This window comes from Rhea americana, unplaced genomic scaffold (genome assembly GCF_003343005.1).
Source record: "Rhea americana isolate MKP2758 unplaced genomic scaffold, rheAme1 scaffold_6, whole genome shotgun sequence".
Lineage (NCBI taxonomy): Eukaryota > Metazoa > Chordata > Aves > Rheiformes > Rheidae > Rhea > Rhea americana.
In genome coordinates this window covers 8,463,421-8,486,286 of record NW_028186756.1, presented here as the reverse complement: position 1 = coordinate 8,486,286, position 22,866 = coordinate 8,463,421, and the positions used below count along the sequence as shown (strand labels likewise).

General features: G+C 47.4%; 1 protein-coding gene across 1 annotated transcript in view; it reads right to left on the bottom strand.

The window, feature by feature from the left end:
* Positions 1-9,295: 9,295 nt before the first annotated feature.
* LOC146587401 (gamma-aminobutyric acid receptor subunit alpha-3-like) overlaps positions 9,296-22,866 on the bottom strand; it is a 70,969-nt gene continuing 57,398 nt past the window's right edge. Inside the window, exons 8-10 of the mRNA XM_085319735.1 lie at positions 21,636-21,788; positions 17,946-18,157; positions 9,296-9,855 (exon numbers count right to left, since the gene is read on the bottom strand). Coding sequence (XP_085175861.1) covers positions 9,526-9,855; positions 17,946-18,157; positions 21,636-21,788 — 695 coding nt within the window. The 3' untranslated portion in view covers positions 9,296-9,525. The remainder of the gene's footprint in view (positions 9,856-17,945; positions 18,158-21,635; positions 21,789-22,866) is intronic.

The following is a 22,866-nucleotide window of genomic DNA, read 5'->3' as shown; positions in this document are numbered from 1 at the left end:
AAAAGCRGAGTGATTTAGTTCAGTGAAGAAGTCTAATCCCGCCTTATGTGTTAGACCAGGAGGTTAACAGGTGGTCAGAAAAGTCCTCCTTGTCCACTCAGCTTGTTCAGCTCATTCATATAATTCTTGGTTCTGATGTTTTCTAATCTCTCTTCAAAACTTCACWGTAATTTTTGAGACTTTTTTCTTGCTTTAACTTACTGAAAATGCTAAAAGCTGAAAAAAATTGCAGGACTTAAAATCCTGCCAATTAGAATGGGCATTTTTTTCCAGCAGAAGTTGAAAAATACAATTCAAAAATACAAACAGGCATTGAACATTGCACCAAAAAGCATTTGAAACACTAACYTCAGAGAGAGAGAGAGGGAGGAAAAAAAGAGAAATAGAGAGAAAGGTCACAGTTTCCATGAGAAATCCTTAAGAAAGTGGCTAACAGCTAGTCAATAGATAAGATAAAGTCAACAAAAATTAGAAAATGCAGTTTTCTCTAGTTGTTAATTATTTACAGGTGTAGTAACAGGATTGTCATGCATTAAACTGCTGCCGGCTAGATCTTTCTCATAGCGGAGTGAAGAGAATCCCACAAGATGGAGAAGAAAACAGATAACACGGGCGGAGATTCAGCCTGAGGCAGTGGAATGAGCATGTTCTGTGGCATTTTGTTGCAGTGTGTTCTCCACGATGGCCTGCCCTAGAGTTTGTTCAAGCAACTTTCCCAGCATGGGACACCATGGCTGCAGCTAAAGAAATGGCTGGCGCCATCATCTTCAGATTAGATATTTGCCTGCAGATATCCTAGAGCCAGTCAACTGGGAGAGTCTAATTGCTGTAAGGATATGTGGGCCACTCTACGAGATGGCCTGGATGAGATTTGGAGGGTTCAGACTCTCTCTTGTGCGTGCAGAGAGGAATCCTTCAACTCAGAACYTGGCGAAGGGGATGTGGCAATGACTCAGGTTTCAGAACTCTATTACTACTTTTCAGTGGTTACAAAACCAAATTATGCAATATATAACCATCAGTTGCCTGAAAGATTGCCTTTACAGTTGCTGGGTCCCCTGCAAACAGAGAGGAGGAACTGACAGACACTTAAGAGGAAACAGAGTGCTGCCAGCAGCATAGAATGAGCCAATGGACTCTTCAAGTTGACAGGACCTTCAAGAAGCAACAAAGAGCCAAGAGCCTTTGAAGACAGTGGGAGCATCCTGGCTCACTTCAGCAAAGCTGGGACCAGGATTCCCTCTCTAGGCAGATGGGATACTTAAAGCTGTGCACAGAAGAGATCTGCACGGGTGGGGGCTGGGACAGTGGGGCACAGAAAAGTGCGTTCGGAAAAAATGTATTTTGGCCTAGAGCCACCTGAATAAAAAACAGCATAACCCAGGTTGTGGTGATAAAGCTTACAGGTCAAATGTCACAACCAATCTAAGCCTAAAGATGTCTGCTTTGTGAAGCAGCACAGACTCTTATGGTGGGCAGAGGCACATGCAGAGCTCGAAGAGAGTCAGCCTCACTCACTCGTGGCTGGTGATGTTCTTTGCTCTCATGTGTGGGACACCGTGAGGCACAGGAGGTGATTGCTGTCAAATACAACAGCCTTCCTCCAGCAGAAAATGTGGGAACACAGAAGCTATGAGTGCAGGTGCAGTGCCACTGTCCAACCATTTCCCCTAAGATGGGGGAAGACAAAGCGGAGGCTATGGGAGCAGAGCTGGGTGCCATTGGTAGGGGACTGCATACTGCTGACTGACCGTGGCCCACATAGACTACTCAGCGTGGCTGTGCAGGTGCAGACATCTAGCTTTGGCACTGCTTGCACTGAAATGAGATCAGGTCCAGGAGATGTCAGCAAAAGCCTATGCTTTTATTGACCCTTCTCATAATTAGTGCATCAGTTTGTATCTGATTTATTTCTGTAACCAAGAGCTGGCACAGGTTAGAGGGATGACCACTGCACAGCTGTGCACAGCTGGCATCAGTGTGCCATTCAGTGGCACAGAGGCACCACTGGGCCAAGAGAGTTGTTTCCTGCACTTATCCTGATCCTCCACACAGCCTGCAAAACCCCTTCTGCCTCCTCATGGAGCAGCCAGAGGTCCTTGGTCCATGCAGCTGTAAAGGTACCATCAACTCATCCAGAACAATGCTGGAAGAGGTCCTTCAAGGTCCCCCATCCTTTTCCATAGCAACCTCCCATCCTAGCTCTCTCCTTCCTCAAACCCTGGGGGTTTCAAGGTTCACTCATCTTGAGGGCCTCAAGAAGTGGTGTCACAGACCGCTATCTGGAGTGAGGTCAGGGTCTTTCAAGGGRTGGTGTGGGCTGTTATTGAAGAAGAGAAACAATGAACAAATAAGTGGGTGAATCTGGATGTAACAAATGCATGCTAAATGGAGAGGGAGAGAACGGGTGCAGGGACAAATAGGAGTTAAACCGAGGAACAGAAAAGGATGAAGGAGAGAAGACCTAGGGTTTGAAAGAGGCTGTGGGGACAAAGTATACGTTCTCGGAGCAGAGCAGATTTTAGAAACCACCAGCCCCTGCAGCTAGACCAGCAGAAACAGCCCGCGAACCCACAGATCAGAGATGCGGTTCAGAGCTGGCCCAGCCGCAGTGCGAGAGCGAWTGCTTTGGGGTGCCGGGGGGTCGGCAGGCTGCTGCCACACAGCTGCTTGGGCTGCTCCTGTCTTGCTGTCTGCCTGATCTGGGTGTTGCCCATTCCTGGACAACTTTGCAGTCAGCAATTGTAGTATTACATGCTGCTCCCGGTGTACATGGGAGGAAAAGTGTGCTGCTGGGTTGGGAGCAGCCCCTTTCCACAGGATCCGGGTGCTGCCSAGGCACTCCAGTGACTGACTGGCCGTGAAGCCATGTACAGAGGAAACGCACCGGCTTGTAAGCATAGCTACCACCATCACGTCWCATCTGGACGAGCCATACCAGGAGGAACTGTGGCCAAGGAAATGGTGCCAGCATTTCCCTTTTGCTGCTCTCTGTGCGCAGAAGAGTCCAAGTGTGAGCCCTGGCCCTAGCTGAGGTGCTTCTCCAGCAACATGGAAGCTGAAACAGATCTAGTGAGGTGCTCCATTCCCTCCTATAAAGGACAGAGGGTGGAGACTCAGCCTGCCATTGCGGGCAAAAAGTCCTTTGCAWTGCTCAGCTGCACACAAGGGCTAGCTGCTTATGGCATTCATGGCATTCAAAAGTCATACTGCCTCCCAGGGAACATCCTAGTGTCCAGRGTGGGGACAAACGGGCAGTGTCAGGAGAAGCTATGATACGTGCCACTACATTTCCTAAGAACTGCTTGGTAGCACTGCCAGCAGTGACTTTAGTCCTGGGTAGCAATCCACCACCAGGTACCACCATACCTCTTCTCCCTTGCTCCTTCACTGCCAATGGCCCCCAAAGCAGTTTGAAGGCCAGCTCAGAGGGAGAGCAGCAGCTGAGAAGGAGACACCTCTTTCCAGAAGATTTAGCAAGGAGAATGAAAGCCAAGTAGAACAATTAAAAGTGACCATTTTCTCTTCTTAAGAGAAAACAGCTTGACTTTTCAGATATAAAAGGTTTTGTGAGCATAAACACACACACACACACACACACACACACACACACATATATATTAAAAAAACCCTTGGCTGACTGAACAATGACAAGGTCAAATAGTAAATATTTATCCCTTGAAGCCATCAAACTCATCTGTGCAATGGCCTCTTGCCAAAAATGCCTTCAGGAGCAGTTGAGCTTGATATGGAGAGAGGACTGGTGAATTGTTGCTGTTTCAGTTGTTTTCTCCTACGTTGGCATTAATAGAGCATTTACATTTGCAYGAATAAGTCTCTCGCCTTGGTTGAGCTCTCCCCACCCCCAGCGACCACAAAGGACTGCTGCTGCTTCCCTCCTCTCCAGCCTGCAAAATAYACACAGATATTTGGGGAAGGGGATAAAGTGTGGCCGCAGGCACACATAAAATTTGCAGAATTTGCTGCTGTGTGCCTTGGCAGTCTGGTCCCACAGCCCACAGTGGCCTCTCCCCCACTCCCCATGGGGCCACACACACAGAGGCGGACGGCTAGCAAGCACCTGCCAGCCCTGCTCTGAGCCAGGCCTCTGAGAGCCACCCTGTCCCCTCACCTCTCCCGCTAATGACATCACCCAGCAAGCTGGCCAAATGCCACTGCCGTCTTAAGCAGCCACTCTCCTTTGAACATATTCCTTCCTTAAACAGTGCTGCATATTAATTGATTAAACTAGTCTATTCCATCAGCTGCCTTATGCACACCTAGTATTGCAAAGACGCTGTTTTTACAGCTCTGCCACCCTTTGCATAGTTCTGGCTTTCTACCTGTTCAGAAAGGAGGTGCATATCCCCTGGAAAGTGCCTTTATCAGTCCTTCCTCTCCTCAGCTCTCTCACCTTGGCCTGGGCTGCTCTAGGAGGCAAAGCTCCAGGTTTCTGAAGAATTCAGAAGAGGTTCTTAGCAGAATGGAGGGTCTTCCCACTTAAGATGATCTGGAGCAAGAGAAACAGCTTCCTGATATCTGATGCAGCCTTATAATCCTCCTCAGGGGACAGCCAAAAAGAATCTCRGGTGTAGACAACGCAGTCAAGACAGTAGATGAGAAATGAATGTCTCATGCATCCATAGGATGTGCTGCTTGCAGGAACAGACCGGTTCGAGCCTTTGTCTGCATGCCTGACTTATGTCTGTGAACAGCGGGTGTGGGGTCTGCTCTCACGGAGGAAGATCCTACAGCAAACAGAAGGGGACTCTCACCAACGCCACAAAGCTGCTGGGGATCATGACTGGAGTGAGATGTTCTAGCCATGATATTTCTTTAAAAAGCTTGGTAGTGGCAAAGCTGGCTTTGCTCATGTTGAATGTGGTGTGTGGAGGAGAACTGGAAAACTCTGCCTGGGATGATGAAGCCCTGCTCTGTGATACTCAAGAAGCCTTTTCAGAGATGTTGCGCGGGGATAGGGAGGGATAACTTAACGAATCCTTTAGAAGAAAGGGTGGCACTAAGGCACTGCTTCTCTCCTATCACCCCTAAGAAATAYCACAACACCAACACGTTTCTTGCAGCCACCACATGCTGTCTTCCCTGCCTGCTAGGAAAGTTTCAGCTGAACTGTCGTCCACCTCCCCGGGAGCACAGAGCTCCCAAAAATAAAGCCCTCCATGCCACTGCTCTTGCCAGTCGCCTGTTTCAAAGGAGGGAAGAGGCAGGTTGCCAATGCCAGTATGGCCATTTGACATTTTCCGAAGGAAACAGTCCAACTTTTCCATTCAGCACTGTCTTCTGTTCCAGAGAATTACAATGCAACTTTGCTTTTGGACTGTGCTGTCTCAGGCAGTAGAAGTTAAAAGATAGGAGTGCAGACTGAATAGATCGTTCTGATCACCCTCAAAGACTTCTAATTCTTTTCCAGGAGAATCTCACAAAGTCAGGGAGGCTTTGGGCCTTGTCAGAAGAAAAACAAACACTGGAGTATCAAGGTTCACGGGGAAATGAAATGCCCACTCTTTGCACAGCTGGCTCTCTCTGCCTTAGTCTATCAACTCTTCTCAACACCTAGATCTATTCATATGTAGTACCAATAACAAAAATTGAGCCCTTAAATACTATAACAAGGCATAAGCAGCAGTAACTTATGCTAGGTTAGCTCTGACCTAGAGTTCCCTTAGAAAAAAAAGCCCATCAACAGCCTAGTGTTATCTGGGAAGGCAATGTCACAATCTGAGCCTCTGTCAGATTAAAAAAAAAAAAGAAAAAAAAAAGAAAAAAAAGAACATTATCTTCTCTGTGATTTCTTTCTACTGGCAGGAGATGTTAAACCAGTTATTTATAACTATCTTCCCAAAATGCTTCCCTGTTTGGAAGCCACACTACAAATACTCTTTGGTTTGTTGTTTCTAACCAAAGGATGCCAGTATTTCTGCTTCCAGCTGGCAAAAAGGCTCAGAGCCTGTGCCAGGCTTTGGTTGGAATAGACTTGGCTTTCAAATAGTGCTAGCACAGATCCAGGAAGTGAGCCTTTTATCAGGCAGAGAGCAACATCGTCAGAGTCAGGGAGAGCAAAGAAGAGACAGCAGATGTGTATCACCAGTAAGCCAGGTAGGTGGTGTGCTATGGAGAGGAACAACTGTCCTGGAGCTTGAAAACACCAGGAGAAAAGGACGAGTGTAAGAGACAGGAAATTCACTCTGATAGCTCTGAGTGAAACAGCAAAGATCACATATAGTTAGGGAGACCGCTCGAAAGCTGTCCTGGGAATATGTCCTGACACCTTGCAGAAAGACCCAGCCCCAGGGCTCTYCCAGCATCTCCACCAAGAGGCACCTAGCACCAGCCCCGCTCTGTCYCCRGCTGGGCAGCAGAGCAGTGCTGGGCGCGGGGCATGCCTGGGCTGCTGGGGAGCAGCTGGGAAGACCTGCTAATTCGGGGGAGCTCCGTCAAGCAGGCATCAAAAGATGCCAGCAGCAGGTACCGCTCGTGGCGGCAGGCATACACGTGGCGAGGTGACGCATGGCAGGACTTGGCCTCAAGTCAGAGAGGATTTTGAGGAATGGCCAGGCTAGCAGAGGAGACTGCCCCAAGGCCTGTGTAAGGATCGCATCTTTAAACCTGCATCTGATATAATTCTGTTAGTAAACACAATGTACTCTTTGTTACCATTTTATTGTGTTTGTTTTGCTTTTATAGGGTTTCTATTTCATTCACTTAGGCCTGAGTATTATAGTGACATGAATGTTTTATGAGATACACTTCATCTAGGTTATTTAAGAAAATGACATCCCAGTAGTTTCCAAAACGAACTGCCTCGTGCCCAGTAAGTGCAGCGGTTACTGCCTGGAGAGCCCTCGAAGCCAGACAGCGGCAGCCTTCGCTGCTGGAGGGGAACGGGGTGCTGGTGCACGGACTCAACATATGCACAGCCTTGGCACTGGGGAGCCGTGCTGGTGCCGATGGACAGCAGCAAGGGTGGCTGCAGCAGCAGCAGAGGCCAGTGCCTGGGGGGTCCTGGCACCCCAGGGTGAAAAAGCAACAGTGTGACCCCAAGYGGCTGCTTGCAGGCTTGCTGTTGGGGACCACACATCCTCCCTCTGCTTTATGGACCTCTGTTGCTTGTGCTGTGGCGYGCAAGGCAGAGCTCCCCGGTCTCCCCTGCCATGCACAGGGGGTTGGTGAGCCCCTGCAGGAGCCACCAGTGAAAGGCACTGCAGAAATGTCATGGGCGGTTTGGGGTGCTGATGTGAGGGGAGGCAATGGGAAAATGGGGTGAGGGTAGCTGGTCACTTTAGCTTGTGAGGGGTTTCCCCATCTTGCCCAGTGCTGCCCACTAGCATGGACATGCCCTCAGATGGGACACAGTGGTGGGTCAGAGCTAAGAGTCTCCTGGCCCCGCTCCTCATGGCGGCAAGAGGTAGGGAGGGCAGCTGCACTGCTGCTGAGTCAGCGAGAGAGGTAAGAGAGAGCAGAACATGCATGAATATCATCCTTGAGGGAGGACTCGGTGCCCAGCCTGCCCTGCATGATCCTGCTGTCCCCATGGATGCTCCAGGTGAGGCAAATCCCATGCCCTGGGCTCCGTCACATCTCCCTACGGGAAGAGTGAAACTGAGCCTGGTGCAGGGGCTCAAAGCAATGCCCAAGACACCACCTCATGGGTGCTGGGGTCCCAGACTGGCTGCACGCACCCAAAATACACTGGGAGAGCCCATGGGGCAGCCCGGGGCTCAGAGAGCTGATGCAGGAGGACCAGCACTGTCTGTGGGCTGGGACAAGTGCTCATCAGATGCAGCACGTAATTCACTATAGCAGGACACTGTGTCCCTGGGTCCAGGCACCAGTGAGGGAGGGAGGAAGGAGGCCAGACAGCCTGGATCTCCCCATCCCAGTGCTGCACCTGGAAGGGGCATGGCTAGTTCAAGTCCCAGCAATGTGGTGGCTGTGAAGGGAGAAAAAGCCTCTCTCCAAGGCACTGGAGGGCTTTTCTGGGAAGAGTTTGTAGGTTTAGACCTGGGTCTCATCTCAGTGGCTTTATGGGGTGGCACCTGCCTTACATAGCTCTTAGAGACAGCAGAATTACCCTCCTGGTTAAAAGAGCCCCTTCTCCTGTCATGACACAGCACAGAGGATGCTCAGCTGCATCAGGTTCACTAGGCGCAGGCAAGTCTTTGGGGACTGCCCATCCCTCTCTCATCTCTTACTAGCAGCAGAGTGGCCCCTATGTTGCCCCTGCCCCCAGGCTGGAAAAAACCTGTCTTTCCTAGCCTGCACTAACATCACTGCTGCTCCAGGGATCCAGAGAAAAATGCTCTGTGAGCTGAACATCGCTGGGGCTGGCTGCACTCCTCCCTGCCATTGTGGCTAATCTCAGAGGTCAGGTGCTTCACTGCCCACCTGCAACCAGTGAGATTAGTACCAAGGACTGCTGAGCTGCCAAAGAAAGGAAGATGAATGTCAAGGTTAAAGAGGGGATTACAACAGAGAAGAGATGCCAAGAAGGACAAGCAGATACAGCCAAAAGAAAGCAAACAACTACCCATAAGAACATGAGCTCTATGTCTTCCCGCCCTGACATTCAATGCATGCACCCTCACAGTTTATGTTCTCTCCTAGGCATTGGAAAGCTCCCATCTTGACTTCTGTCACTGACTGATCCTGAAAAAAATACGTCTCTGGTAGAAATCACTRTATCTTCTGACATAATTGCCCCAAGAGTCCAGAATGGCAGACAGACACAACCTTCCTCACCTGTTCTTGTTTGGAACAGCAAGATGKAGGAAACCTGGAGCTAGGTTTGGTGAAGACAGAGAGGAGGAAGCCCTGTAGATGCCTACAAGACACTGCCACTATGCTCCACCCTTTTAAGGACTCCACAACACCTGAGAGTTGCTGAATTGCCTGCAGTGCGCACTCAGCTACATGCTGGCATGTGCAGCCCAGCTCCCTGAACACAGCCCAGCTCAYCTGCAACCACTGCTGCCCCAGGAGTAAAACCTGGCCTAAAGTGCCAGATGCTGAAGACCAACCCAGCCAACATGCTGACTTTGGAGGCCTCCACATCCTTGAGCTTGAGTCACCAGAAGCGGCCACCATACTAGGGCAGTCCATTGCAGAAGAGGACGAGGGAGGCAAGTCACACCAGCAGGTCTCAGCAGAGTGTAGYGTGGAATGGGAATGGGTGGCATGCAGGCAGGTTGTATGGTACGAGGTGGAGGAGGAGAAATGGAAGCAAAGGGTGACCTGGACGGATGGGGGACATCAGACTCATGACGTTAGAGGCACAACTTGTTATGATCCTTGTTTTCCTTTCATCATCAGAGACAAAATAAAACGAAACTAAATGTATACGAGATCAAATTAAAATCACAGTTTTGTTTACATTAAAAAAGAACAATCTAATAGTAATAATAGTATCAAATGAACAATAATAATAAAACAAAACAGGAGAGAAGAAAGCCCTGGAGAATTCCTGCCTGGATGGTGCTCACTGATGGAAGGTTTCTGTGAACGGTTTTATTGTTTGGGGATCATTCCCTTGATTGCTGACTCCCGGTTTACATATGTGGCCCAGTAGACTAAGTTGAAAATGGCAAAGAGGACTGGAAAGACGATGCGAGACATCTTGTCTACCTTGCTGACGCTGTTGTATGTCTTCTTACTCTCCAGGAGCTTCTCCTCTATGCGGGGCATCTTGGGGGGTACGTTGGTGGCAGTAGCAGTGGCAGCAGCGCTCTTGGAGATGGTAGGAAGACCAGGGTCTTTAGCAATGTTGAGGGCATATGTGGTGCCAACGATGTTGTAGGTGTTATTGGTTTTCTTTGCTAATGCCACTGGCTCTTTTTTCTATGGAAGGTGGAAGAAAAAACATAAGAGATGAGGTAACTGCAGAACTGCGCTGAAAACATTTAATCTTCTGAGTTTACCTGACCGCCTGGATGAAAAGGTGGAGAAGAGTGCAAGGAGCAAAAGCTCAAGAAGCCATTGTGGAAGGGAAGGAAGATGAGGTGAGAAGATAGCTAAAACCTGTGACATTGCTGCCACATGTCGGCTGCAGGAGCAGAGGGATGTGATGGTATCCTTAATTACACCAGCTAATCTATGCAAGCCTGGYAGGCAGCATGTAGCATAAAGAGGTCCTGGCCCAGCAAGTAGAAGCTAGCCACAGGTGAAGTAACTGAAGCCAATCAGCCTGATTTGAAGCCTCATTGTGACCCCTTAGATCAGACCAGCGGTATAAAAAGGTGTGTATTGCTGTATTTGAGCAGTAGCTGCCCAGAATGGGTGATTCCTTGACTGGCAGAGTGTACGCATATCATCTGCTAGTATATTGCCAGGCCAGTGTAAGTGAAAGTAGGCTTGAGATATACACKCTTCCTGGTCTCTCCCTCAACTGGACAAAGTGTTCTGTTGCATGTAAGATTCAGACATGGGGAGGTGATGCAGGCATATAGGCTTTAAAGAAGAATGAGACATAGCGTGGTCAGCCTGGAGGAAGAACTTGATTTTCTGCTTAGCCAGTCTGGGTTGCATGAGAGGGAGAGACATCACAGAGGATTATATATACATATATATATATATATATATTTTTTTTTTTTTGCAGGAGAAAGACAATAGCCTTAAGAATGTGGGTAACAACATCACAGTATTTTTGGGCCATGATATTATGAGGCAATATCTCACCCTCAGTGCCCTAAGTACCTCATATAGTCATACACAGTACAACATCACAACAACCAAAATGCCACCGGGTTTCTTTTGAGCATCTCATGACCTAGCTAGGTAAGATACAGAACAGACTGAGGACRTTTCCACTAGCTCTGGACTTCAGGATTGTTCAACACGGCATTTTAGGAAAGAGGGAAGGCCTTCATCCTTTGTATTTAACRGTTGCTTCAAATAAAGGGAGGTAATGCACACTTCCCACAGGGCTCTGGGGACAACCATACTGTCCATGGTAAAGGGAGAAGAGGTTGTACAGCAAATGGAAAAGATGTACTCGTTATCCATTAGACATGATGTATGGATGGAAGACAGAGGATGCTTAAGACAGATGATGCAGGTGTTAATGAAGATGAGTGGACAGGAAGACAGGAACTAGGAAGTCATAATAGATGTTGCTTCCACTTTGGCGATCTTTCTGATGTTGTYAGGAACTTGAGACCAGCTGCTATACTGTAGTATACAGCAGTACAGGTCTACTGAGAGAAGCCCATCAAATAATATCTATATGCAGACAACAGGCACCTTGCACATCCCTGCACCCAAGCTGTGTCCACTGCAATTACCTTGCYAAGAGCCAAAGCTAAACATGGCGATGATTCATGGTGGGAAACTAAAACCTAAACTCAGAAAAAGGTTAACTTTAGATCTATTTTCTATTCAAAAGCAACTGAAGCACAAGACAAGATTCAGCCAGGCATCTCCCAGGGCTGTTTTACATGGTTTTGCACGTATATGAATGTACAGGGTAAGAGCACTGCCAGCTCGCTGGAGACGTCTGACCCAGCCTAATCATTACCGGGTGCTGCAGGAGCCTGGCACTCTGACAGCAGTGGCAGCTCAGGGCAACCTCTGAGTGAGCCATGCTGCTGGCTGGGGCCTGGTCGAAGTTTGCAAGATGAAGTAAATCCCAGGGCATGTGCAGAGGGAACCACGTGCAAAGTGATGCTTCAGCCTGGAGAAGGGGAGAGTGGGCAGCCAGCAGGATCTGGCCATCCCACACCCTCACCCGGGAATTAGTTGCAGGAAGCATCTCTGGGTAACTCTAGGAGCTCGAGAGCCCAATTCATCCAGCCTGCCCGGCAAAGTTACTTCAGGGCTTTAATTTTCATGCTGCACTTCGATTTCAAATGTGTCTGCAATCACCATGGATATTTCTGGTTGCCTTAGGAAATGAATTTTCTACAATGATTTTCAGTGGGGCACTAAAAACAACTTGTGTGCAATCTTTAAAACCCTGTCCAATAGCCTCATTGCTAGGCCTGCAGTCTCATTATAATTCCAGTAATTACAGAAATTAACCTGCTGTTAGGAGGAGGTTGAAATGTCTTTAAACTCCAGATCAGACTAAACCGTTGATCAGACCATATTCACAGTCTTTTACGGGCAAGGCAGGAAGGGTTGTCATGATCTTTAATGATTAACTGAGTGACTGATTTCTGCAATCATTAGAGCCGTGTTAACTTGTATCCCCTACGCAGAAGGTGAACTTTTCCTGCTAAATAGCTAACAAGAAGCAAATAAAGGACTAAAATGTTTCACCTTCTAAACCATTTAAGTATGCTTAAGTATGATTACTTATTAACATAGCTACAGGAGGTAATAAAATAATTAATAATCGGTAATGAAATGAAAAACAGATTGTTTGCTGTTTGCAGAATGTAATTTGAAGTGTACTACAATAACTTTAGTATTAATCAGCCACATTACAAGAATAAGATGGCTACAAGTGACACGACATTTTCGACCTGGCTAGCTTTTCTGCCCCAGAGCTTAGAATATGAATCTGTCCTGCTGGGCCAAAGGCATTTAAAAACAGAAGATAGAAATGGGTGAAAGTCAGGCAAATGTAAATGCTACATGTGGCTACAGCAAGTTATTGCACATATTAGTGTAATTCAGAGACTGTGCAGCAGCTCGGGCTTCTCTGGAAGCGGTGTACAGGTATGGGAGGCTACAGCCAAAGACTTTTTCCAGCTGCCTATGGATGTTTTCTGCTCTATTCAGAGCTGGGAGCCTGGGTAGCTTTTGGARAGCATCCAGAGGACCCCCAACCCACCAAGGCACATGTTCAAGGAAACATGCTCCTGAAATATCAGAAGAAATGGTTCAGCCTGATGTTTATTGGGTTGTGCTTTATAAATTAAATGTTTCAGGCAAGGTTGCGACAATCAAGGGAAAATATGTTTATTTCCATCAGCTATGAAGTAGCCCTCAGCCTTCCCTCAGCAAGTTTACCTGGGAGGGGCTCCATTTCCTACTGAAACAGAAGGAAAGAGTAGAAAACCAGGAGGAAATCTCACATTTGCTTTCATAAACTTGTTCCATTTAAACATGGTTATGTTGAATAGCACATCCTGTGTTTATGGCCCACTTTGGGCCCAGGGAGACCAAGCTACTGTGCAAAGCTTCTTCCTGTGCTGCTCTCCAAGGGGGAAAGCTGTTAAAGCTGGTCTAGAGATATATATGTTCCCTGGATGATGTAGGTCTGACAGAAGTCCTTCCACAACACACCCAGTACAACAGTATTTTTGTTAAATCTTTTTGTCTTCAAGCTCTATTGTCAAGCAGCTAAAGCTCAACCATCTAAAGCTATTGGAGCTACTGGTTTGGCTTATGATCTATTGGAGATTTCTCTCTCTGCGCCTGCTCCTTGGTCAGAAAAGAGGGTTGGAAGCACTTTCCCTCTGACGTGAATTCTGAAGGTCACCATCGCTAACTTCTAGGGGTCCTGGGTTGTACTGAGAAATGCAAGGTATCTGCCACTTGCCATTCTTTAAAGTCACCTTGATGTCCTCTAAGCAGCTCTATTCTCTGACAAACTTTTGTCCTATAATTCAAAACTCAATAAGTGCAGTTGCTGTTCCGACAAACATGTCATTTCTTCCTCATGCCAACCAAAGTTCCCCTCTGCAGCAGGCTCGGTCCTATCAAAGTGTTTTACACAGAGATGCATGTACCTGGAGCAGAGCCAAGGGCTCAGAACAATGCAATCTTGCATTAACAAGCTGGCTACACTGATGCCAGATTACTGTCACTGCTACTATGACCTTTGGCATCCCTCATCCCTCCCATCTTTTCTTCATACTGACTATGTGAGACTCAGCCCAATGATCTCATACTTCCTGGATCTCCAAATGAAGATTCAGAGGCTGAAAGGAGTCAATAAGCCCAAAGTACCATATAGCAAGGGCTGAAATAAAGAGGATGAAATGGTGCAAAGAATGATACAAGGGGTCTCGTGAGGATGCTAAGAATATAGATCACTTACAGTGCTATGAGGAGGCACAGGTAATATCAAGTACAGTAGGACAAGGAGACATAGGCCTGTAGAGCACTCTCGGCAAGGGAAAGTCTCAACAAACAGAAAAAGAGATGRGTCTGAATCATTCTGAGTCTGTAACACTTAAAACTGGCTGAAAATGATGGCCTGTAATGGTTGTTTCTGGTTCCTCTTCCCCTCCCTGGGGGGAGTGAAACAATAATGTCACAAAAGGAAAGAAACAAATGAGAAAAAAGAATGATTCCCAAGTCACCTGGATCAGGAGGCAAACTTCAGAATTAATAACAAGTAGGTGGCACAGAAAGCTTGGCTTAACACAGTCAGCAGAAAAGGTACACAGTGTAAATGATGAGCATGTCTATCATTTCCAAAACACAAGAAAGCAAACTAAGATGATTTTATCAGCTGAGAGGTCTGGAGGATGCTTTTGGTGACTTTCACTTGGTGAAAACACATATGTAAAGTATATAAAAAGCCTGGACCTAACCTTCTCACCATGTTCTACAGAACTGTTGTCTTGAAGATGGGAAGGGTAAAGATCCATGACTATTCCTCCATCCAAAGTGTGTTCTTCCTTGTTCTCACATGTTTGTTTGCAGCTATTTCTACTTTTTGAGGGAGTTGGATCTTACACCTCCCAGAATTTTATGGCAATATCATACAAGCACAGATACAGAGCTAACTCACATTTTATGTACAACCATGACACTGCAGAAAATGGGTTTAGGTTGGCATCTTCCAAAGATGCTTCATCCAGACGAATAGACATGATTTTTTTTGCAGGGAAATTTCCATGGTAAATGTCAACCCTGCAAATTTCATGAGTTTCCAGTGGGAAAGACACTGTTAAGGGCCATCTCTCTGGATCACAGCTGTAAACCATCTGGGACATTACCTTATTGGCTCCAGAGATGGCCATCCCTGTGCATGGGATGGATGGGATTCAACAGGGCCTCTCTCTGTTTGGACACAGTCCCTCTGTCCAAAAGCTCTGCATCTGGGAGTGAAGCTCTCCTGAGAGGTAAGCTGGCAGCTTCCCAGTGGCTTCCTTAGCTGAACGGTCCCTTCAGATGTCAGCTGAGAGGATCCTTTTAATGGGATCCTTTGAGGATACTGGACATATGGAGATTTGTCGGCTACTTAAATCAGTCATCTTTGTTTCATTTTGGCCTCTCACTCACTACTACCATCTCCCACCTGCTGCCCAGTGATGTTTTTTAAAATCATCTTTACTAATAAATTTTCTGCATTGCACCTAGATACTTCTTTAAAGTTTGATCTGTACCTCTAAGTTGGTTACAACCACTCTGCCTCACAAAAACAGGAAATTTTTTTATCCACACTTAGTGATGGCAGGCAAGAAAGACTTAGAAATTCTCCAAGAAGCATTAGACAAACCTTAGAGTGAGGGCTACAAGAATTTCCTAGTAACATCTGTGGTGAGGTCTGCCTGGCTTTCATTAAAGAACTGCAGAAAAAGAATACAGTAGCTCCCAGACAAATCCCAATAGATCAACTGCCTGTAGCCAGACGATCAATTATGATGCAGAGATCTGTGATCCACCCTGATGAAAACCTACCCTGAAAACAGCTCTGCCCCGCAGAATCCCCTGTCTAAATGGAGAGAAGGATGAAGAGGAGAAGGAAAGGATGGAGCAAGCCCTGATAGAACAAACACTGCAGGAACGCCTTTCAGTGACCAGCAGTTTTTCCAGGGCAGCCATTTCTTTTAAATGTGATAGGAAGCATTGCTGCTGTCTACATTTGAGGTAAGAGGACACCTGCTGATTTTTTTCTTGTTCACGCAAGCAAGCAATCAAATCTGAAGTAAGTATCCTTGCCATCACGTCAATAAGGAGTGCTCTTTTTTGGCTAGGAGGATAGCTCTCCAAAGACCGGAGCTCAACCTGGGCTTGTCACTAGTAGTTTTACTGCTGGCATGTACACTTAAAAATGCCAATAGTTATTTTTCTGACTCCTCTTTTTTTGTGGCTTCAATCACCTGGCTTGTCAGTGGTTTCAAGAAGAGCTAATTAGAGGCTGAAACACAGCCAGTGAAACACCTTCATTGTGTAGCAAATGCTCTGCCTGGAAATATTCAATGGAATAAAGATGAAGAGCAAATATGGCGATGCATCGTATTTGCAAACTCCCTGAAAGCCCACCACTCTTTGGGGATTTCTCCTTGAGTGGGTGCTTCTGGGCAGGAATATTAGCAGCAAATATAAAACAGGTGATGGAGAGGATGGGGAAGAATCAGAATTCCCAAGCTGCAGAGACATCAAAGGTGGGTTAGTCTTCTAAGTTTGGGCCTGATAAAGATCAGCGTTGGCTTGAAAAAGTACCCAGAAATTTGGAGTCCTGGCTGGTTCTCCAGCCTGACTCCAATTCCAGCATACTCTCCCATGGAGTGCTCCCATTTCCATTTCTGTTCCCACTTTGTCTTGTTCAATTACCATGAGTGCCAGCTTTCTTCATGGTCTTACCCTATTGTTTCAGTAATTTCAGTTTTGCAGTACTAGGACAAGAACTAAATGAAGGTGTGTGTGTGTAGGGGGGGCTTGATGATAAACTGAAACTTGAGCCTCTGATATTTTTTCAGCTGGGTTCTGTTCACATAGCTGTCCAAAACTATGTGAATCCTGAATTTGTACTGATTTACCAATCCCTGAAAAGGACATAGTTGCTTTGAAGGACCAGCTCTGATCCTTCGCTCATGCCAATGACCTGCAAAATAGTCCTCTGATCTCTCTAGGGGCCAGGTTAGTGCTATTGTTCTCGATGGAGGTGGAAGACCATCAGCCGGCCTCCTCTGGAGTCCTTCTGCCGTGAACCTGGTGCTCAGATCACAACTGCAAAAGCAAATTGGTAGAGAGAGTCCAAGAAACAAGACAGAGGCATTCAACACACAATCATGGCTGTGGTTCTCCACTAGGCCTCCGCTCGCCTGCTGTGACCTCCATTCCAGCGAGGTGACTGGGCGTTGTCCTCCCAAAAGTTACTGCAATTCTGCCAGATATTTGCATACAGCCCCACAACAATTTTAAACAGCGCATTAAAATGCAAGGGAGAAATATAAAGGTTCCAGAACCAAGAACAAGGACAAAACTGATTTTCAATTTGATTCAATAAATATAAACAAGGAGCAGCATGCTACAGTAAGTGATTTCTCCATACAGCCTAGATTAAATCAGCTTGGCGGGAGGGGGCATGAGCATGGGGTAGTAGTGGCTGTCAGGAAGGAAGCTGCCAGAAAGGCTGATCCCAAGCCAGAAGGGAAAATGTAGGTGATGCCAGGCACTAATTTATTGCCAGTTGCTGCTTCCGATTGCTCGCTTCCCACCCACCCTCTTTGCCTGAGTGCACAAAGCAGCAGCTGCTGGCAGCTGTGGGTAACACTGCATCAGTGCCTCCCCCCACCCCTTGCTGCCCCATGCCTGGGGAGACCAACGGTGGAGGCTGCCTGCCCCCAGGGGCACAGCAGAGCRGGACCTTTTTCATCAGCAAGCCTGGCATCCCGTGGTGTATCTGGGTTCATGCAGTGTGCTAGCAATGTGGAGTGGAGCATTTACAGGTTAGAGGAAGAAGAAAGGAGAGAGAAGACCACTGATGGAGCAAACCAAAATAGCCAGAGCTGCATGCACATTTCCACTGGCTAATGGTCATGCAGAGGGACAGAGGAAAAAATGAGCAGTCAGGACTGTTTTTCTTTCCTCCAACTAACTGCAGCAACCTGCCATCCAAGCTCTCCCTCCCTTGGCCCTCAAGAACCGCTGCAGTTGAGACCTGAGCTGAGGACCCCAGTGAGTAGCATCCAGCCTCTGGGAGTGCTGCAGGGCTGCATGCTACCCACTCCTGGTCCCAGTACAGCTCTCTCGTGTGGCGTTTCTTCACTGYCCCCTCCCTCCCTGGCCTTGGCCATGGTGCTCACCTTCATCTCTTGGGCCTCCAGCACCTTCTTGCCATCCCAAGCCCAGCTGCGCTTGGTGAAGTAGTTGACCGTGGCAAATTCGATCAGCGCAGAAAACACAAAGGCGTAACAGACGGCTATGAACCAGTCCATGGCCGTCGCGTACGCCACCTTAGGTAAGGAGTTTCTTGCGCTGATGCTTAGGGTGGTCATGGTGAGGACAGTGGTGACACCTGTGGAAAGAGTAGGAAACAGGGATGCTGACAAATCTCACACACATCATACCCCTCAGCATGTCTATCCTATTACCAAGGCAGAACCAGCAAGCAAATTTGTCATGGGTCACACTGGCCTGGCCCACAGCTGTGCCCCGCCCCCCAGAGCAGGAGATGCCACCATACACGCAAGGAGTATGGTCCGGCCTCTGTCGCAGGGGCTTCAATGCATATGGACCTCACCTATATCAGAGATGATATGTCCATGACAGGGACACATGAGACAATAATTGCCAAGGTTAAGAGGGCAGGACACAGGCCAGGATAAAAAATTGAATTCTGTTCCCTTCTCTGTCACTGACATGCAAGATAGCCTTTGGCAGGTCACCTCACATCTTTGTGTCTCGGTTTCTCCTCAGACCACTTGGTTGGCATTTCTGTCATCTAACTAGGGATGCTGTCCCCTAAGTTACGTGATCAATGTTCCTACTGTCATTAAGGGAGCCCTACTCAACACGAGTCCATGATGCAGTTCATAGAATCACAAAATAGTTTGTGATTCCCACACCAGATGGGAACTAGCCCAGCCCTGGCTCAAATCAGGGCCTTGTCTGGCAGCATTTTGAATAACTCCTATTTATATGACCAATGACTAACACCTACATTAGGATGAGATGAACCGGCCCTAAGCTCTCATCGACTATATCTCAGCTCACTGTAAAGGMGTTGTGGCTCCCAAGTCGACACATGCATTTACTCAGGGGAGTTTAATGCCTTGTCTGCTAGTAGTGAAAGTTCCCTAAAGCTAGATCGATCCAGCTCCCTCCCATGGAGTCTGTCATGGAGAAGTTTCTGCTTTCTACTATGGTAAAATAACACTAATAAAATAATAGCTGAAGAGGAGTTTGTGATCTTCACAGAGGAGCAGAAACTAGGCCGTCACACAACATAGTTCTCAGAACATTTTGAAAATCATGTTTTGTGAACTACATAGATGGATGGCAGGACCTTGGTCCTGCCAGCATGACCAGGTGCGAGTGAGTGGCCCAAGCTGCCAGAATGGGTGTCACAACGATTCTCTAAAAAATGACCTGTCGAAAAATGCCTTTTAAAGCTTTTTTGTTAAAGCAAACAACCATCGCTGTCCATTTTCTCTAATAATATACTTTTCAATTAAAAATGCATTAAAAATATTATAAAAATATTGACTTATTTTCACTTTCTTCAAACCACACTCCCGGTAATTGAACAATTTCAGCAACACTGTTTATAATACTTTCTGTGGAGAAAAAAGATGGAATAAGCAATTGCCATTAAAAAAATGAGAACTCCAAAGCAAGGCAATTTGAGTGCCTAGACATTTTTCACAATATCCTGTGAAAGGTAGGTTTTAATTTTTAGTCAGCTCTTTCCTGCTGACCCTGAGCTGCTGCTTGAGGAAACCTGCCTAACTAAAAATACCAGGATAAAACAAGAGGCAGTCAAATATGCTTGACRAAAGGCTTGCTCCAGGCATCAGGAGTGCATGGACATCCAGAACTGATGTAGCCACAGGAGCCTGTGGGGCTTGGACAGACAGYAGGGCTGGGGTGCGAGCTGCGTGGGGTGATATTGCAAAGGATGCATGGAGACATGAGCAGAGAAAGTTCATGGATGAGTCTCCATAAGACTGACCTAGTCCTATTTCCCATATAACTTCTCTCTGAGCAACTTTTTTTCCTTCTGCTGGATGAAAACAACAAAACATAGGTTCTAAGGGAGCTGTACCCACCTATTCTTCACTGTTAACGCTGTTCAATGCAGTTCTCAGGGGCAAACCGCTTTTGGCCATATGGGCCACTCTACTCTGCAGCTGCACTTGGCCCTGGGAATCGCTGTCAGATTCCCCTGACTGGTGAAGGGAGGGCAGCCCAATGCTGGCATGGCAAAACCAGGGTGCACCGCAAAATTTAAAGCTTGTTCACTACCTAAGCTGCACAGCACCAGTAAACATGGAAATTGTCATGATTCCATTTTAGCCAATTTAGGAGGCTGCAAAACAACCTGTGACCCTCCCTGCATCCTAGGGACAAGGCCTAGGCCTGCATAGAGGAGCTGCGTTATGGGGTCAAGCAGGAAGGACATCAGCTTTGTTGGGTTTTGAGAGACTACTTCTGTTATGACTCTTGCCGCAGATAAAATGTTTTAGGATCTTTTACACTTTTTGGCCTTATTTAAAAACATTACCAGGTAGCCACATATATCTCCTTTCTGCCTGATAACTTTTGCCCAATATATTCTCTGTTAAGTGGTATCTCCACAGCACTACTGCTTCCAGGAAACACGTTCCTGYCTGGCTTCAGCAGAGCAGAGTATTGGGATGGAGAAACAAGGCCACAGCCAGAACTTGCAGTCATCTGCTGTGCATATGAATCTGCCATGGATAGGAGAGGAGAATAAACTGGCTCCATCGGCCTTGGCATTTCGGATGTGCTGGTGTGCAYTCTCCTTTTTACCTATACCAATCTTGTGCGCAGGCTCCACCTGCTCCTGCGGCAGAGGAGTGTTGCAGGCAAAGATCCTGAACTCAGGGCCTTGGCAGGTGAGTGCAGAGCAATTCTGTTATCAAACATCTACTACAGCTGTTAATATATGTGCAATGCCAGCCTAACATTTTACCTCAGAGTGGGATCTAAAACCAGCCAAAGAAAACAATATATTCAAGATGCAGTTGTACTGCCTCAACCCGGGAATTTGTTATGAAGAGGTCTGACCAGAGGCATATCTGTGGTTTCAAAGGGAGATCCTTAAATGCTTCCCCACACACCTGCCCTCTTCCTAGCTCAAAAGCCAAGAGAGATAAGCAGACATGGTGAAATGCATACAATCAGAAGACTGACATCTTGATTATTATTAATATTTATGGCTGGGCTTGTAGCAGGAACATGTACAGGTGTGTTTCTGCAGCAGTTTAGGGAAAGCAGGAGCATGAGGAGGACATGGGGAGCTATTTTGGGAAGTGGCTGGCAGGTTCGCTGATGCCAGCCAAGGCCTAGAGACTACCAACTCTGGTGTCCATTCCTCATCTCATAGCCGCTCCCTGGAGCCAGTCTCTTTCCTCAGCCTTTCTGTTCTCCTCACAGCTCTTCCACTTTCCAGCCCTGCTCCAAGCAGGATGTGTCTAGGCAGAGGTCAGGGCTCTTGAACATTTGGCTTTGCTGCCAGCTACATTCATGGAAGGATGAACAGCCCCTAGGAGCGCAAGCCAGCGAAGTCGCGGCAAGGTGCAACACATCAGCTCCTTGCCCCTCCTCGCCGCAGGGTGCACCCTGCTGGCTGCCCTTGCCGGCGGGTGCCCAGGTGCCGTGGTGGAGGCATGGATTGGACCAGGAAGCAGAGCCCACTTCATACACCAAATTGCTCAGTGCTACAATTTGAGGTGAAACAACATTTTATTGTGGTTTGTGTTGCCTCTATTCCCCTACCTGACAGGATACGACCATACTCACAGACTCACCAAAAACGGTCCGGGCAGGAACAGACTCCCTGTTAAGCCAGAAGGACACCTGTGACAGGATGACCGTCATGATGCAGGGCAGGTACGTCTGGATCACAAAGTACCCGATCTTTCTCTTGAGGTGGAAGTGCGTAGTCATGACCACATATTCCCCTGCGAGACAGTGGGTCACAGCAGCAGGACAGTGTTTATTTCCCAGAAWGGGGCCAGCTGAACACCAGCCTATCTCCACAGTGCTAAGGTCTGTCTTGGGCAAACTCTCAAACCCTCTGGGTCCGTGTGAGATGAAAGTGCAGCTTGTGTGTCACATTAGCGCTGGCTGAGGTGTGCCATGACCTCATGGCACTGCTAGCTGCCCTCGCAGCCGTACAGGAGAGGGATACATGCTGCAGCATGTCACCGGCTAAGCTGCACACGCCACGCGCACAAGGGTTGTGCTGGGCCAGGTGCTAGCCTGGGCTTAAGCCCACGGTGGCTTCCACCAGCTGGGAGGGCAGCGCACTAGTTCTTTCAAAGCGCTTTTCTGAGGACTTCTTTAATTTGCTGCCAGTGGGGGCGGAACACAGGCAGGTCAATGCCGATGAACAGAGGCATAGCTTTCCCTTTTCCACCCCGGTATCAGATGCACCTTGGATTTGCTCCTGACACAGCTTCCCCTCCCTGTTCTCCCCAGCCCAGGTGGCCACCTGAGTCATTGTGGGTAAGGCCCTTAAAACTAGAGAGACCTTAACATTGTGTGAATAGGCTTTCAGGGCAAAGGATTTTGTTTTCTATGACAATCCTGCAAATATTCCACCTTTCCTCACTTTACCATCTCAAAAATCAGGACAGGTTCTGTATTAAAAGTTTGAGCTGCAAACCACAGGACCAGCTGTCTCTGTTTTCCTTCATTGCCCTATCCCTCCACTCAAAATGAGGCACTGAAGCTTTGGATATTTTGTTATTATTCTGCCTTTTTGTTGTGAGCATGGCTCTGCTAAGTCATTATGCATAGGAGCCTTTAGCAGCTTTCTTGCCATTTCAGGTTATTCATCTGTACATTTTGCTACAACTTAAGTCAGAGATGGGCCTGATATTATGATGGTTAGTTCCCTAGACTCCTCACATTTCCCCAAGGGAGATGATATGAGTTGTTACAGACAGACACTATTAAAATCAAGTGAACCAGAGAGGAAATATCCTCAAATGAGCAAACTACTGCAAAATTAGTTACTGGTGCATACAGAAGCCG